Here is an 18,717-nt window from a genome sequence, read left to right as displayed (position 1 = left end):
AACCACTCTATAAATGATAATTGGGGTGAGTTTATTCTGAGCCTTCCTTCCCCAAGGAAGGAAGGGCACCAAAGAAGTGGGAGTGTACAGAGTGGTTATATACCATCAAAGAGCATGTATCATATGTGATTGAAATGTCCCTTTTACAATAGTCACAAGATTGCTCTGTCAGCACAGCAATTGATGGACACAGCAGGTAGTAGGTCTGCTGTCTCGGTGGACACATAGGGTAGCAGGTCTGTTGTCTCGAGCTGGGTTGTCACAGGTGAGCTGGGTGGTCACAGGTGAGCGTAGCAATCAATTCCTAGTCTAGAGAGAGATGCTTATCCTTAAGGAAATGCCAGTGTAGGGGAAGTTACAGGTTTATCTTAAGAGCATTTGTTCTTGCTTTTGGGACGTAGCAAATGCTTCAAGCAGATGTACAATGCATGCTCAACGGCCATGTCAGGCCCTTTTGGAAAAACAAGGTCAGGCCGAATTAGGTTTACACCAAATGGTTTCCTCGTATACTCCAGTATATCCTATTGCTTGCCATTTGTTTGTCCTATTGGAGGCCATGAAGGGAAGAAGTAGAATTCCTGAATAAATTACATGTCTCACCGTTAGATCTGTAAGCTCATATTGTAATCTGTGCATTTAAATTTGTAATTGGCTTTGGTGTGTTAAATTTTGACTTAAGTGTTTCCTTAATTAACCTCTAATTTGTGGCATTTCAGTCTTTTGCTTGGCTTGGTAACTGGTTTTCTTTTTTAGGACTTCCTTTGCTTAGGGTAGCACTTTTGGGGGTGTTTTAGTGCTGCTGGATTTTTAATTCACTTGTAAAAAGAAGAATCGAGGTTGCTGGAACATCCTGTAGATTGTGGCTGTAGCTACAGAAGTTGTGTGATGATTTAAAAGAAAGAAATCTGTTCAAATATCCTGCATTGCTCTGTAGGAGAACGTGGATTTACAAGCCCATGACTGTGCTCAAAATAGATCTAGCCCAGTGCCCTAGGGACCCATCATCTCCTTCCTTCTCATTCTGAGACACTCAGTGCACAGCCTCATTCCTGTGCCTGGCTCACTGGGACCCAAGGGGCCCCCTTTGTCACCCAAGTTGTTCAGCACTGCTGTTGGTCATTGTTACACACAGGGAAGAATTTAATATACAATACCTATGGATTTTATTTTTTATTATGGAAATTTTCAAACACATACAAAAGTATAAATGTTGGTATAAAGAACCCCATGTCCTCATCACCCACTGTCAGCAAGTCTCACCTTAAGGTCAGTCTGTGGCCTCCCTACTCTCATTTAATTTGAAGCAAATGCCTGACACCTTTAACTTAATTTTAATAATTAAGTTAAAAATAATATTTATAAATATTTCAGTATGTATCTCTTTAGAGATGAAGATTTTTCTAAAAAACATCAAATGGCATTAACATGCCTAAAAATTTAATTCCTTAATATTACCAAATAGTCAATGTTAAAATTTCCCCATTGATTTAAAAAATTTTTCTAGAAATCAGGGTCCAAATAAGGTCTATACATTACAATTGTTGATATTTCTCCTCATATTTTTAAAATGAACTTTTTATTTTGAAATACTTTCCAACTTAGAGGAAAGTTACAAGAGTAATACAAAGAACTCCTAAGTCATCCTTCCCTCAGATCCCCCAATTGTTAATATACTACATTTGCATTATCATTCTCTCTCTCTATTTATACATATTATTTTTTTAACTATTTAAGAGTAAGTTTCAGATATGATGTCCATTATCACTTAATACTTCAGTGTGTATTCCTTAAAACAAGGACATTCTCCTACATATCCATAGTGTAAACATTGATACAGTGCTACTGTCTAATCCATGGACCCCATTCATGTTTTTCCAGTTATCCCAATAATGTCCTTTAGGGGTCCAGGATCCAATCTAGGATCACAGATTGCATTTGGTGGTTGTGTCTTGTCACTTTAGTTTCAGTCTGGAACAGGTCTTCCATTTTTATTTGTCTTTCATGACCTGGACATTTTTGATGGATACAGGCCGGTTACTTTGTAGAATTTGTCTCAATTTGGGATCGCCTGGTGTTCCCTTCTGTTTACATTCAGGTCCTGCATTTATGGCAGGAATACCACAGGATGCATGATTGTGTCCTTCACAGTGCATCATATCAGGAGGCACATGATGTTAATTTGTCCTGCTGCTAGTGCTGTAACTTTTATCCTTAGTTAAGATGATGTTTGCCAGATATCTCCGCTGTAAAGTTAACTTTATAATTATTAATTAATAAGTAATTAGAAAGTATTTTTATGAGGAGATACTTTAAGGCTATGTAAAATCCTATTCCTCAGCAAATCTTTACCCACTGGTTTTAGCACCCTTTGATGATTCTTGCTTGAATCAGTTGTTACTTTGATGGTTGCCACTTGGTGATTTTCTAACACCATTTCTTCTACTTTTATTGGTAGACATTGTACTGTGAGGAAGAGCTTTTTATTTGTCTATTCATTTATTTATATCAGTATGAACTAATGGATTTCTATCTTATCCAGTGGGTTATTATGATAACTATCATTTATTTTGATGCTCAAATTGTCCCAGCTTTGGCTAGGAGGAGTCCTTTTAAACTGGCTCTTGTGTTCTTCTGACATTCCCCATCACTCTTTGAATACTTTCTTGCTTTTGGCACAAAAAAATGATCCTGGTTCATCGTGTATTGGAATTTGCCATTTGTCCAATGAGCCCTCATTCCTTTCAGTGGAAAATGGTATCTAAAAGCTAAACTCTGGATGCTAGGTATGCTCATTGTTATTGGGACATCATTGTTTCTATACTCTCTTTGTGGATAGAGATGGATTTTTCTAACTTTTTCTTTCCATATTTCCAACTTCAAACTCTGGCAGTAACAGATCTGTCTCCCGTTATCCTCAGTATATTTACTTATTTGCTCAGCCCCCTGTATTGAACCACCCTCCCAGCCTTGCTGGCCAGATCACCTCTGTTCCTGCACAGTCAGTCATGCTGGCCGATTTTCTTGACCTTGGTGCTCCTGCCTTACTGGTGACACTGGCCAAAACCCCTTGCCTCAGGGCCTGGCTGTACTGCTGCTGCTGCTGGCTGTGCTGTCTGAATCCCCATGGTTTAGCGCTGCCTGGGAAAGAGAAAAAGGCTCTGTAATCTTTTTTGATTTATATGTTCTCTTTCCCTCTCTTTTTTTCCCCTTGCAATTTATTTGTTGAAGAAACTGGGTCATTTGTTCTGTAATTTCCCACAGACTGGACTTTGCTGATTACATCTCCTTAATGTTGTTTATCATACTCTTCTATTTCCTTTATTTCCTATAGACTGACAGCTAGAGATATGATTAGAGTAGGATTCAATTATATTGACAAAATGGTTGATAGGTACATTGAAAGGGGGCACATGCTGTCTGGTTCTCTCTTTCCCACACACACACGCATACATGCATGCATACCCATAAGCAACCATTGTTGATAATTTTCTAGACCCAATAGTTCATTTCAGGTTGCAAAATGATGATATTCTATCATTCCTTTTGGAATTATAACACTATAAGGAGTATAAAACTATAAAGAGTTATAAATTGTTATAAATTGTTATAACAATTTATAAAGAGTTATAAATTGTTATAAATTGTTAAGACCATTTGGTTACCCAGTGGTTTAGTTAATATGGAAATAGTGGAAACAATGCCCCTTGCTTTCCTTTATTCACCAGCTATCAAACAAATGAGTTAGATCCCTAGCTCCTCCCAAGGTTACTGATGACTTATCTTTTTCGGTATCGTTATGAACTCCTTGACTTGATGTCTTTCAGCGTATTGCAGTTGTTATTCTTGTTTTAATCTTTGAGATATAATTCACATACCATACAAGTCACCCATTTAAGCTGTGCGATTTGCTGGTTCGTAATATATTCACAGATATGTGCAACCATCACCACAGTCCATTTTGGAATGTTTTCATCACTTCCAAAAGAAACCACATATGCTTTAGTTATCACTCCTCTGTGCTCCCCCACCCCAAATCTGCTTCCCAGTCCTAAGCAACCACTCAGATATTTTCTGTCTTTCCATATTTCCCTATTCTGGACTTTTATAGGGGTGGAATATGTAGACTTTTGTAACTAGCTTCTTTGACTTAGCATAATTTTCAAGGTTTATCCGAGTTGTAGCATGTGTCAGTACTTCATTCCTTTTTATGACTGAATAATATTCTGTTGTATGGATACAATTCCACTGTGTGAATATACCAAATTTTTTTTGTCCATTCATCCACTGATGGATATTTGGGTTGTTTCCACCTTTTGGCTATTATGTGTAATGCTGTTAGAAATGTTTTTATGTGGACACAGGTTTTTATTTCTCTTGAGTATATACCCAGGGTTGGAATTGCTGGGTCATAGGGTAACCCTATGTTTAATCATTCTATAATGTTTTTCAGTATATCTCTTTGGATAACTTTTTTAGTGGTTCCTCTCTCTATTACATTATTTATACATAACTCATCACAGTCTGCTGCTGTCATTTTACCAGTTTTAGTGAAGTATAGAAACCTTACCTCCCTGTAAGTTCCTTTACCCTCTCCCATTTATGGTATAATTGTCTTAAATATTTCCTCTACGTACATATAGAACCACATCAGACAGTGTTTTAATTTTTGCTTCAACCATTAAAACAACTTAGACAACTGAAGAGAAGGAAAGTTTATTGTCTTAACCCATATACTGCATATCATGTTCTTTCTTCCTTCCTGATGTTCTAAGATTCCTTCTTTTATCAGTTCCTTTCTTTTTAGAGAACTTCCTTTTGCTGTTCTTTTAGGGTAGGTCTGGCGGTGACAAATCCTCTTTATTTTCCTTCATTTGAGAATGTCTTTACTTTCCTTTCATTCCTGGAGGATATTTTCACTGGATTCTGGATTGACAGTTCTTTTCTTTTAGTGCTTGAAAAGTCTTGGCCACTTCCTTCTGGCTTCCATGGTTTCTGGTGAAATCCTCTGTATTTCAAATTGTTTTTCTTCTTCGTAAGGTGTTGCTTCTGTCTCAATGCTTTCAGGATTTTTTTCTTTGTCTTTTTGTTTTTGGAAGTTTGACTATAATATGTTGTGGTGTGAATTTCTTTGGGTTTATCCTCTTTGGGTTTGCTCAGCTTCTTGAATATGGAGATGTACATCTTTTGCCAAATTTGGGAAGTTTTCAGCCATTATTTCTTTAAATACTTGGTTTTCCCTGCCTTCTTTCTTTGCCTTCTCCTTCTGGGACACCGATGACACAAATGACAAAAGTCCCCCAGGTCCCTGAGACTCTGTTCATTTTTTTTCAGTCTATTTTCTTTCTGTTGTTCAGATTGGGTGATTTCTCTTGTTCTATCTTCAGTTAACTGATTTTTTTCCCTCTTTCCCTTCCTTCTGCCGTTGAGCCTATTACTGGGTTTTTTTTATTTTGGTTCCTGTATTTTTCAGTTCTAAAATTTCCATTTGGTTCTTCTTTTTGTCTTCTGTTTCTTTGCTGAGACTTTCTATTTCTTTGATGAGTCTCACTATTAAACCTGTTATGGAAACAGCCGGAAAATAGAATATGAACACTTTTCAAAACTCGGCAGCCTGATAGGGACAGGAAAACTTAGTGGCATTCATTGCTTAGCTATTGCTTATCTTTCAGATGGATGAATTTTGGTGACAACACTTATTTCCATGGTATTTTACACTTGCTTTACCTAAATGGAGGTTTAAGACCATCTTGGTTATCAAAGAAAACCTTGCACTGAAGCAGTGTTTTCTTTGGAGAGCAGTGATCTTTGTGATCAAATCAAAGATATTTAAAGTTGAATTGATTCGTTTAATAAATATTTGCTAAGCACAAACTATGTGGTGGATAACTGCTAGATTCTGGAGATGCACAGTGAATTAGATAGCCACAGACCCTGCGTCAGGCAAATAAAGCAGCAATCAGAGTGTGATATGGTAAGGACAGTGAGGGAGGAAGCCCTGGGGGCTATGGGAGCATGCAGGGCACATAAGGAAAGTTTCTTGGAAGAAGTGACATTTCAGCTAACCTGTAGGATGAGGTAACCAAATGGACAGGGAGCAGGAAAGCATGCAGGTCGAGGAAGGAGCATGTGTACAGGGCGAGCTCGGCTGGGGGGCTGGCAGGCTGGGGGCTTGGAAACAGTGGGCAGGGAGGAGCTAGCTCAGGAAGAATTGCTAAATCTTATTCAGGAGCAGGGACTTTGTCCTAAAGAAAGAGGGAGAGTAGTTGAAGGATTGAAAGCAGCATTTTGACAGGCTCAGAATGAAGTTTTAGAAGACTGTAGCGCAGGAGTGGATTGACAGGGGCAAGGCAAGATACAGAGACTGATGAAGAGGCTGTGGGTGTTGTCCAGGCGAGAGAGAACCGTGACCCAGCTCAGGGCTGAGCAGGGCAGCTGCAATGAAGGGGATGGATTTGAGAGAAATTGAGGAGGCGTGAGGGAGAGAACTTGGAATTCTGCTCAGTGAAGTCCAGGAGGGAGACTTCAGCTGAGCCAACCTCACAATTCCAAACTGTAGTAACTTGGAAATATATTGTGATTTGTTGTTGTTACATTGGCAGAAAAAGTGATATGTCCCTCTGTTTTCTATTTGATAAGATCTTTTAGTGTAAATTTGAGATCTAAAGTATTTGCCTAATATTCTATGACAGACTTTCCACTTAATAATCTTGGGAACCATCTTAGATGTCACTGGGTAATACATAGTGTTCTGATATTTTGATGGAACCACAAAAAGATCTAATGGGTTTTCAGTGAGTGATATTGACGGGGTTGGGCGTTGTTACCCTGTTATTCCACCTTAAGCATGTGAGGTCAGCAGAACTTTTGGTGGGGGCCGGGGCTGGGTCATCCCCCTGGGTTTGTTCTGCATGAGTGCTTCTGTAGCACTCATGCATTAATTCACTCAGCCAGCACATCCTCTCTGAACTCTCACCAGGTGTCAGCTCTAAGCTGGGCAGGGACGAGACGGGCCAGGTCTGTCTCTCATGAAACTTATGTTCTAGTTTGCAAGCAGCAAATACAAACAATGACAGTAAAGCAAAACATTTTTTCTCGATGGATACCCATGGAAAGAGCCCTGTGCTGGTGGTAAAGAAACCCAGTTCCAGTTCTGGCTTTGTTGTTTACCAGATCTATGGACTGGGGCACATAATTTGCCTTTTCCTGGCCTCCTCCCGTTCCTTGGCTATAAAATGAAGCTCAACCTCTCCTACAGGTGCCTGGCATATAGAATATACTTGATACATGGTTGCTAAACAAATCAATGTCTGCTTTGGCCACTTTACAGGCCCTGGTGAGGATCAAAAGAGTCATGTTTGTGACAGCCTCCCATAGAAAGCGAAGCGCTACCTAGATGTAAGTTGTATTGATAAGTATGCTGTCCTTTATAAATTACTGTCATCCTCCATTGTGCATAAATGTAGTGATGTGAATTTCAGTAACTGGAGAATGGCTCCTGTCTCCTCTTTTATTTTTATTTTAAAAATTACATTAGAAATGTCCTTCCTCTAGAATTTGTAGCAGCATTTATTTAACATTTCTCAAGGGAAACTTTAAATGGCAAAGAATGAGGCCAGAAGCAAAATGAAATGGTGTCAGGTCTCGTAGTGACAGACTCATCTCCGGAAGCAAAAACTACACAGTAGATGCTTCTGTTTGATGAGTTACTTCTGACGCTTGTGATGTTGAACGTTTTTTGAATAGCGCCATCCAACCAGCTTTGATGACTTTTGAGAGTACAAATGAAACCTAGGGGACAAGTCTGTGCAGCCCTGTGGGTAAGAGGCAGGGCTGCAGGTGAGTGGGTGGGTCTGGCTCTAATGGCTGCCTCCCCTTTGGGACCTCCAGCGAGCTGCCATGTCTCCGAGCCTCAGCCTCTACATCTGGAACAGGGAGGTAACGTTCCTAACTTTCTTAATACATCTTAAATGGCTAATCCATGTGAGATGCTTCTAAGGTAAGCTCCCAGGGTGTGGTAGTTAGAATGAATAGCTGAGCTTCATTACTTACACCTGGAAGGGTCCTAACAGCATCCCTTTGGCCTGAGAGGTAGAGGACCCAAAATCTGCTGTTTCTCATGCTTGTTTTCTGTTGTACAACCTTCTTTACTGCCCTCCCTGCCGTCTGACATCCCTTCTGTGGCTGCTGCCCATGCGTACCAGCAGGTTCTTAGTCAAGAACAATAGAAAACCAGCTCTGGATATTTTAAGCAAAAAACCATATTTACTGGAAGCTTCTTCATGAGCTCACAGGCTCCCTGGAAAGGCAGGAGGACAGACCTCTCAGAGGAGAGGTGAGAACAGGGCAGGTTGAGCAGCCAGATCCATGACCAAAGTTATGTCCAGAACCATCCTGGAGAGGATATTGACACTCAGGCACTGGATGTTGATGCCATCTGGCACCTCTACCTCTGCTGCCCCTGAGAAGCAGTTGTTGCTGTTGCCACCACTGCCAGGAAAGGATTCTCCCCATCCCTGTTCTTTTCCATGTAAACTTTTAATGAAGTACAATATGCATAGAGAAAAGTGGACAAATAAGTGTACAATTCGGGGAATGTTCACCAAATGAACACACTGAATAACCACTACCCCTGCTGAAGAGATAAAACATGACTAGACCCCCAGAACCCTCCCCCGTGTCTCCTTCCAGTCACTGTCCCCCCAAGTGTAACCACTGTCTTTGACTTCTCACCCCAGAGCTTACTTTTGCCTTTTATTGTACTTTCTATAAGTAGGATCACACAATATGTTCTCTTTGTGTCTGGCTTCTTCTGCTTAACATTGTATTTGCGAGGTTCTTCCAGATTGTTATGTGTAATTCTGATGCATTTATTCTCATTGCTGTATAATACTCTACCATTTGGATAAACCATCAGATGGATAAACCACCATTTGTGTATCCATTCTAGTGAGGGTGGACATGGTGTTTTCAGTTTTTGGCTATTGGGAAGAGTGATGCAGACATTCCCTACATGTCTTTGGTAGCCACATGTATGCATCCCTAATGGGGAAGTCCATAGGAGTGGAATTGCGGGATCATGGGGTGTGTGTATGTTTACTGATAACTGCTGAGGTTGAGCACTTTTTCGTATGTTCATTAGCTATTTGGATATCTTGTTTTTTGAAGTGACATAAGTTTTGCCCATTTTTAGATTGGATTGTTGGCCTCTTTATTACTCATTTTAGGAGTTCTTTATATTTTCTTGTTACAAGTTCTTTGCTGAATATATTTATTGTGAATGTCTCTCCCACTTGGTGGCTTATATTTTCTGAGCCTACTTTTTGCCTCTCTAGATTTAAATTTAAAAACCTCTGCAAATGCGTGGGATTGGCCTGCGTGTGCCCTGGTGCCAGGGATCCCAAACAGCAAACATCAAACCTTGTTTGCAGTCACAGGTATCCGTTCTGAGATGATACAACTCCTGGGGAGGTGCTTTGGCCGGGACTTAGCTGCACACACCAGAAATGACGCTGGCTAGTGTTAGCTGAAATGCTGTGCTGCCAAGGGTCAGGTAGCCTCCTACTCCCTGGGAGGGCTGAACTAGCGGACTGGAATCTGAGGGAATAGTCCAGATCCCAGACTCGCACTGCCTCTGCTCTGAAAGGGCCAACTGCTGACGCTGCTGCAGGGAGCCACAGAATGGGAAGCTGATGGCTGCAAAAGCTCGCGCCCTCTGCCACAGTTCCTGCCGCCACAATGGATACCTTTTCTCCTGCTCACTTCCACATTTAAGTCCTGTGTGAATGCATGTCATTGGGGAAACCTGCATCCTTGGAATCTTTGCTGCAGGTCATTTTTGGGTCTCCAGCCTCTCTGGTATAGGTAGAGGGGAGAGCTCCAAGCAGCAATGGGCAGCTCTGGGGCAGGGCTGCTTCAGTAACTAGAGGAACTGAAGAGCCGTGTGGGTGCTGTGGTGGCCGAGTATTCTAGGTGGGAACTGTGTGGAGGGTTGAAGTGCAGTCTCATGATTGGCATGTGGGAATAAACCAGCCCAGCTGTGTGCGAGGTTCCAGAAGGTCATTCCGGCACTCATCTGTTCAGCCATTGTGGTTAGTGTTCTAGAGCTGCGCTGATAAAGCAGTATGAACTGGATGGCTTAAAACCACAGAAATTGTCTCACAGTTCTGGAGGCCAGAAGTCCCAAATCAAGGTTTCAGCAGGGCTGTTCTCTCTCTGAAGGCTTTAGGGGAGAATCTGTTCCAGGCCTGCATAGCTGCTGAGGTTTGCTGGTAATCCTTGGCATTCCTTGGCTTGTAGATGCATCACTCCCATCTCTGCCTCTGTGACTCTCTTCCTCTTCTTATAAGGACACCAGTCATATTGGATTAGGGCCCACCCTAATGATTTCATGTTTACATGATTATATCTTTAAAGACCCTATTTCCAGATAAGGTCGCATTCACAGGCACTGGGAGTTAGGACTTCATCGTATCTTCCTAGAGGACACAGTCTAATTCATAATACCCGTCATCAATGCAGGCCATGGCTGGACCCTCTCCTTTGGCTGCTCTGGATCCCTGGGCTTTCCCAGAGCCACACGTCCCCACACAACTGCTCTCGGTTGGCCTGGCCCTCTTCCTAGTGTTTGCCTAGGCAGAGTCCCCTCATTGTTTGAGACTGTACTTCACTGTACCTCCTTGATCCCTCTAGGACAGAAAGGACCATTCTGTCTCCTGAGCTCCCACCATTGGCAGCTTATCCTTCCATTTGGAGTTTGTTTTTGAAGCCAACTTTTTATTGACAGCTGATATGTATGTAACATACAACAGACTATACATATGTAACATACATACAGAAAAGTAGGTAAACTGTAAAAGTGTAACTCAATGAATTTTCATGAAGCGAACATCCCCTTTATTCTGAATTTATTTCCCTCTGCTTATTGAATAGTAGCTAGCAATTTACAGGCCTCTTTCACAAATTGGAATGTTCTTTGAGGCCAGAAAATGTGTCTTATTTATCTTTATATTTACCCCCTCTCCAGTTTCTAGCACAATTCCTTTATATAGCAGCCCACAGGAAGTACTTGCTAAATTAGAATTTAGAAGATTGGAGGTGAATTTACCAAATGAATCACAGTCAGCTTGAGCTAGTATTGAGTGAAAGTCACACACAAGGCTAAGGACTTTGCTCCAGATTAGTAGCTTTTGTCTTTCTTTGTGTCTGGATTCAAATTGCTGCCTGTCAATTTTTTTCTTGCCTATGGCCATTTTTTGTGAAGGTCCTCTAGAAAGCATAGCCCAAGGCGAGGATTAAAGAGCTGACACTTTGTTTGAGAGATGCAGTCCCAGTGCAATGAGACAGAAGTGGGAAGTGGAAAGATAAAAATGACCATGATGTAGTGCGTACCTTGCTGGATGTGGCTTCATGCGAGCTACAGAGAGACACAGCAGATCTGGTGCATGGACTTCTCCAGAAGTTACGCAAGGAGAAAACACATCTCTGAGCAGTCTGCAGAGGGAAGATTGGAGGGGGAATTTATATGTCCCTTTTGCTTCCATCACCCATTTCCCTCTGTGGCATTTCATGAAAGTCCAGAAGTGGAGGGACATTTGGGCAAGGATGAGGCACCGACCGAGAGAGACAGAAAAGGAGGCGGTCGAGGGAATCTGAGAAGGCGCACAAGGTTTGTGTCCAATACGCTCCACACCTTGCGCTACTCAGGTCTGCTCGTGCCCTCCCATGGTATCAGCTCTCCTGCGATGTGGGGACCTCCATCCATTCTCCAGAGAGAACGAAGACGTCTTTCCCCTTTCCCTGGGAGGGGAGGTGCGACTCCACTCAGTGACAGAGTCCCCTTCCTGATGGCCAGCTGGAGTCGCCTGGAAGACTGAAGCAAGAAGGTTGTGAAACAAGCTCATTCACTGCTCCTGTGGCTGGTCCTGATGCTGTAATTGATATCCATTATCTTCCTCCTCCACCATACGTTCTAGATCCCTTTCACTCTCTGCCAGCACTTTGGCTGGTCTGTGATGTTTGTCCTGAGGGGTCTGAGTTCCTTGTTGCCTTGCCCATTAATAGCCTTTACCAGAAGTGGAAGTATTAAGAGATTCCCCAGGGAATCCCCTGAGCTCTGTTCCAGACATTCTTCTCCTATCTCCACGTGTGCCACAAACCTAACTCCTCATGGCAATTAGCATCAGTGACTCCAGCAGTATAGTGACTCCCTTCTTGGTCTGTTGGTCACTGGCATGAGGAGCCGAAGGTGGCCGGCGGGTAGCATCAGCTTCTAGTTTAGTAGAAGCCTTTTGTGTTGTACCCCAGTACTCTGGAACTGGAACTTCTAACCCAGCTGAGCCCAAGTGTACGGGGATAGGAAGCACAAACTCTGCAAGGGGTTACTATGTGACGGTGAGCAGGGCCACTCCTGGACCCATCTGCTGTGGTTATGTAGGACGTGGCACCAGATATCAGTTGTCAGTTCAAGGCATATACTGCATCCTGGAGGACAGAAGCTCAAGCCCATAGTCTCCCCAGAGGGCACCTCAGCTGAGCCTTCAACAGGCCATTCTGTTGTTCTGTCAGGTTGGCTGCTCCTGAGCGATGGCAGGGTTCATGATGAGAGCAGTGAATTCCATGGTCAGGGGTCATTGATGCACCTTCTTGGCCGAAATGGGTGATTTGGTCTGAGACCGTGTTATATAGGAATCCAGGCCAGCAGATGAGGAGTCGATAACTGGAACATAGTGCTGCTGGCAACTCTGTTACCAGAAAATGTGATTTCAGTAAGGGCAAATTGCTTACCCCCACCAAGGTGGAAGGGGTCTAATCTAGTTGGTGGCCCTCTAGTTCTTCCCAAGGAGTGGGCCATGCCCTGTAGGTTCAGTGGTGGTCTCTCCTGCTGGCAGGTTGGGTACTCAGTGGGGCAGCAAGATGAGCCTTGGTGATGCGGAGGCAAAAAGGGAAAGAAGGGCAACGGAAGGCTGCCAAGTGATGGTGCTTTTACTGTCCAGCCACCGCTTCACAGCAAACTGCAAGGGTCACAGAGACCACTCGTGTTCTCTGGGCTCATGGACTTCTCCAGAAGGTTTGCAGGGATAAACCATACCTTGGAGACATCCAGGAGAGAGTAAGTAAGAGATATTTACCTGCCTGCTTCCCATCCATTTCCCACTTCCCACTGCTCATTATTCAACCTGTGAGGCGCTAACCCTTCCACACTAGTGAGTTGCAAAGACCCAGCCTCTTGGTGGCCACTCACGAATCCAGATCCTGTACTCTGAGATTCAGCTCTTCTTCCAAGTCCAGAAATGGAGGGGTGACTCAGGCCAAATGGGGCACCAAGAGAAGGAATGGAGGAGGTGGTGAGGGGACTCTGAGCTGGTGTACAAGGTTTGTACCCAATACAGGTGGGTTAGTCACTAGCCATAGTGCTACATTAACTATTACAGCTCACTTAGTGCTTCGGAAGTGCTACGTTAACTATTACAGGCTTCCAAGTTGTTATGGCAGATGTCACATTCTCATTTCTGGCAAGGATGTCGGCCCTCAGTACTACCGAGTATTGTTTGGTTGGGAGTTGGTGTGATTCACTTAGAAGGATGTTAGTTATATAAGGTAACCTTGCTTGCGGTTAAGTTTTACTGCAGGTGTTTCATATTTTGTCTCTACTTGTCCTAAATATGTAAAATATCCACCAAATGTGAAGTAATGCCTCAAAACGTGTCTCCTTAAAAAAATGGCAGAAGATGTATGATCATGTATGCTGATATGAGCTCTGATATAACTGGGAGGCCCTAGGACATGGACTGGTTTGACTTGAGGTAATGAAGCCACTGAAGCTGCCCAGGGCTCCATGAGAATAGGTTTTGGATTGCTGCCCTCCTCCAAAGGCCCCTGGCGAGGAGGAGGAGTTGCCACTGCAGCTTGTAGGACCCAAGTCCAGAGTGCAGTGAATGGGGCCTTAACTTTTCCACCGTCTGGGCTGTTGGGTGGCCCTGGAAGGTTGATTCTTAGAGAGAGGCCTACTGCAGCCAGAGCTCTCAATAGGGAGACACAAAACCTTTATATACAACATGGGTAGGTGCACCCCTCCCAAAAAACCACCTGAATTTTAGGATATGTCCCTAAATTGTGGGCCCTTTCAGGACTGACTCTGAAGACATTGAAATTTTTAAAAACTGACTAAATAGGACAAAAATTATCACTTTGGCCACTGGTGGAGAATGGATTGGCCACAAATATCTAAATGAAAAAAGAGCAGAGCTAAATTCCAAGATAAGCAAATGCATTGGACCTTGATAATTTTAAGGGGCTTTCAATCTCCAACTTCACATATGCCACGATATAATTTCTTCCAAATAACACAGAAAAGTAAAACAGAAAAATTAATCTCCTCAAGTCTTTTAATGAAAAGTAACTTTAGTTACAATGAGTTAAGCTTAAATTTAGATTTGGGTCCTGGGTGACTGGTAAAGCTTATCTGCTATATTTTCATTTCCTGAAATTCTCTTGTTACTTTTCATATCCACCTGTTCTTGTTTCATTTTTAGCTACTTTTGTTTCACAAATTATTCTTCCTTTTATTGATGTTATTCCTTCATCTTTGAGAATCCTAAATCAATTTATTTTCATTTTTTTCATGTTTCTCTGATAGTTCCGTTTTGTCTGAAGTGATTCATCTTCTGAGTGTTAACTTTGTTGGCTTCTTTATTAGCATTGATTTTCTTCATAGGTTTTGAATTTTGTTTTTCAGAGGTTCTGCCTCCCTCCCCGAGCCTTACCTACCACTCTACTCTTCTTGATCTGGTGATTTTTAAAGTGTCTCCCCCTTGACCGCTGGAGAGCTTGGTCCAGAACCAGGCTTTATGATGGGGGCTTAGGGCTTCTGTCTTTCAGTGACATTGGGAATATCTCCAACCCAGTCACTGAGCCTGAGGGCAAGTGAGTTCATGTTTTGGCCACAAGGCTTCATATCAGCTATGAGCATGGGCAGAATGTGATGGTAGCATTATTTTTTAAAAAAAATTTTTAAATAACTTAGACTTACAGAGAAGTTGCAAAAATAGTACAGAGAGTTCCCATATACTCTTCACCTAACTTCCCCTAATGTTAACATCTTACCTCACCAAAGTAGAATCTTTAGGACCAGGAAATTAACATTGTTATAATACTATAAACGAAACCTCAGGCTTTATTCATATTTCACAAGTTTTTCCACTGATGTCTTTTTTTCCATTTTATGATCCTGTCCAAGATCCCACATTGCATTTAGTGATTTTCTGTTTCCATAATTTTATCTACTTTTATTAAGGAAGATCTCTCTCTTCCCCATTTATTTATCCCTTCAGTTATTTACTTGTATCAGTATGGACTCGTGGGTATTTATTTTAGTTGATGGATTGTAATCCAGTACTTCCAGCCAGCCCTGATTTCACATAGTCACCTGGTTTCCATCTCCCCGTCTTGTACAGGGTACTTCTGTTTCCTGTTTTCTGTAGGAACTTCTGGAACTCCTGGCTACCTCTTCTTTCCTGACATTAGGCCCAGAAGCCCACTATTTTTAATTTTGGGATAAAAGTCTAAATGCTTAACACAACCTACAAGGTACTACATTTGATCCCTGCCTTATTTTCTAGCTTCATTTTTCTCTTGTCAACTCTCTTGTTCTCAGTGATCCAGCCACACGGAACCTTTTCCTGTCTTTGAAAGCTGTAAACTTCTCCTCGCCTCATAGTCTTTGCCACTTTTCCCTCTGCCTAGAACACTGTCACCCCATTCTTCTTTTTTGAACTAAACCATAGTGTCTTTTTGGTTTGTTACTATGCTATTTAACAGCTGAACAATCTCTAGCCTAAAAGTCTTTAAATCTAAAACGGCAAGTTTCCAACAGGTACGCCCAGCTTTGCCAGGTTTGTAAATCAGAATGCGTTTCCTTCAAGTGAAAGATATCAGCACTAAGAGCTGGAGGTTTTTTCAGGTGTAGACTGAGTCATCTTCTCTAAGGGATGTAACCAAAGCATGAGGGAATCAGAAAAGGCAGCAACTGTCCAGATGAAAGGTGAATGTCTTATTGAGTGTCAAGTCATTTGACTTTAAGAACTGGTAGAAGAATCAAGAAAATAACAAACAATAAACAGTCGGGGGAAATAATGAACATTCAAGGGCAGCAGAATTGCCAAATGAGCTCCTGCCTCTTGCAGTGTTACATGCTGACCAATTCCTCTTCTTTTCCCAGCACCCCCTGTGAAAAGAGACTTGGTCTGTCATGTGGGGTTCTGAATTTCCTTTGAGTATCTAACGGAGTGAGTTAAGTAGATCCAGTCATGATGGTTGGATCTCAGTTTTCAGTCACTGGTCACAGTTGGAAGTGGCCCACATTTTAGTCACCTCTGCTTCCCCTTGCTTTGGTACCATTAGCTCCATAATCTGGTAACCAACAAAGGGGCAGTCCCTTGACATGAGGTTGCGCTGTGTTAGCCCAGCCATTGCCTTCGTCTCATTGGTTGTAGGGCCAGAGCAGAATGGTGACATCCTTGCTCTGCAGATCTTGGTACCCGGGTCACTCCTGCAGGGGCTGCCTCCAAATCCACCCCCTGGGGTCCTGGGTCTCTAATTTCAGTTTTAGTGTAAGGTTCCCACCCTGCTCCAACTCTGTGGTTCTGAGACTTAGTGGAAAGAGCCTGGGATGGGGTTAGTGGGCCGTGCTGCCTATCAGGACCCTGGGCAGTCACCTTCTCCATTTCCTGGTGTCTGCGAGGGTTCAGACCATAGCGAGCAGCCCTACATATGGCACTGATGCAGACCCTCCTCCTTCTGCCAGTCTCTCTACTGAGTCCCTCTCAACCAAACATCTACCAGTCAATCCCAATAGGCATTATCTGCCAGCTCTGACTCCAGGGCCTCTCCCAGCTCTAAGGGTCTGAGATTCTCAGGATTTGCCTTGAGGCTTTCTTCAGTCTAGAGCTATTGAGTTTGGGAGCCTCACCCCATACCTTCTCTTACATCCTACAGAAATCAGGATGAAATGGCCCACACCTGCCGTGGCACCATCAACCTGTGCACCGCGCACTTTGACAAGGAGGACTCTTGCGGTATCATGCTGACCAATGGGGCAAGGACCTACCACCTCAAGGCCAGCTCAGAGGTGGAGCGGCAGCACTGGATCACCACTCTGGAGCTGGCCAAGGCCAAGGCTGTTCACCTGATGAGCAGCCACTCAGGTAGTGAGCGCTCGGCACAATGGGTGTCATGGGTCTGGAGAGAGTGGGAATTGAAAGCGCTTAGTGGGCAGTGGTGACCAGGAGACCCAAGCTAGTCTAGACCAACCCTGGAAGGTCAAGGTGTGTGTTCGCGCTTCCCACTCAGCTCTGTGTGTCCTCTGCAGTGAGATGCTTAGGTGTTCGGGGTGGCTGGCAGTTCTTGGGATGGAAATGTTTGTGGTGGGCAGTACTATGTGTGCCTTTCTTTGGACAAGTCTGGTTCCTAGACTTCAGCAGACCCTTCAGATGCTGTCGTGGGTCAGCTCCCGGAGCAGCAGTCAGACGTGGGAGTCCAGGAGCGTGCACCTGTGCTTGGGGCCAGACTTTTTCCCAGGCCCTTTATGGAGATTGAAAACCATTTAGCCAGAGCTGCTGCTTTTGCCGAGGTGGAAGGCCCCCTCAGATGTCCTGAGCAAGATGTTTTATTTTTTACTTTAATACATTTATTTTTTAATATATTATATCTTTATATGATTTATACAATTTCAAAAGCATATATGGTGAAGTCTGCCCTTGACTCTTGTCCTCAGCCACACACCCTGTTCTCCCACCCAGAGGCAACCAGAGCTACCAGTGTCTTGTGTCATTACATGTATATTCAGATAGGTACTTATTTTAAAATAAGCACTATCCTCTGCCTTGCTTTTTTTCAATTTAGAGATTTATCTTGGAATTTTTTCCCTACCAGTACATAAAAAAACTTCCTCCTTGTTTTTATAACAGTACAGTACTTCATTGTGTGGTTGTACTGTAGTTTATTTAACCTATAGCCTGTTGGTGAAGATTTAGGTTGTTTCTTTATTTTGCTATGATGCACTGTGTTCAGTGAGTAACCTTGCATTTCATTTCACGTGTGTATAAGTATAAACAAAGTGTACGTTCCAGGAAGAGGGGTTGTGGCTCAATGGGAGTGTGCATTTGTAATTCTGAGAGCTTGTCAAGCTGCCTTCCATAGGGGTTTACCATTAGATGCCTACAGCAGTGTGTGAGAATGCCTGCCTCTCCACAGCCTTGCCCACCCAGAGCAATAGCAAATGTTTCTGATGGGTAAAAACTGGGTCCACACACACAGCAGCGGGGGGTCGAGGGGAGATTGGGAAACTGATCCTTCATAAATTGTAGGGAAAATGGTGTATGTTTCCACAGGTCTGTGTATTTTTTTAGGAAGGCAGGGCTCCAGGTGAGAATAAGTCACAGCCCCTGCTCTCCAGGATTATCTCATAGGCTGGTTGGGGAGACGGTGAGACCTTTGGAAGTAGCTCTAGCACAAAGTAGAATGAGAGATGCTAGTGACATTTGTCACCATGCCCCATCTCCCCATGTTGGGGACTCTCCCTCAGTACTAGCTTGTTAACGCACATTGAAGGCCATTGAATATTAGTCTGACCTTCTTTTTAGAGGTCTCACCCCTTTGGAGCATAGGTCCTCCCCATAGTGACTCTTTTCCTTGGGGTCAGCACTCCTGGGGCTCTGGTGT

At 43.1% G+C, this 18,717-nt stretch overlaps 1 protein-coding gene and 1 non-coding gene across 5 annotated transcripts in view; both read left to right on the top strand.

Annotated features, from left to right (window-relative positions):
* OSBP2 (oxysterol binding protein 2) overlaps positions 1-18,717 on the top strand; it is a 181,056-nt gene that overhangs the window by 30,910 nt on the left and 131,429 nt on the right. For 3 of the 4 annotated variants that reach the window (XM_070276204.1, XM_070276203.1, XM_023646840.2), the window contains one exon: positions 16,993-17,201. The exons of the other annotated variant lie outside the window; for it this stretch is intronic. In XM_070276204.1, coding sequence (XP_070132305.1) covers positions 17,006-17,201 — 196 coding nt within the window. In that variant the 5' untranslated portion in view covers positions 16,993-17,005. The remainder of the gene's footprint in view (positions 1-16,992; positions 17,202-18,717) is intronic. 4 annotated transcript variants of the gene reach the window in all.
* Positions 11,608-11,750, top strand: MIR3200 (microRNA mir-3200). The gene has a single exon (NR_128022.1). It is a non-coding gene; the product is annotated as a microRNA mir-3200 (primary transcript).

This window comes from Equus caballus, chromosome 8 (assembly GCF_041296265.1).
Source record: "Equus caballus isolate H_3958 breed thoroughbred chromosome 8, TB-T2T, whole genome shotgun sequence".
In the NCBI taxonomy this organism is placed as follows: Eukaryota; Metazoa; Chordata; class Mammalia; order Perissodactyla; family Equidae; genus Equus; species Equus caballus.
The sequence above is the reverse complement of the archived record's forward strand: the minus strand, read 5'-3'. Positions and strand labels throughout refer to the sequence as shown.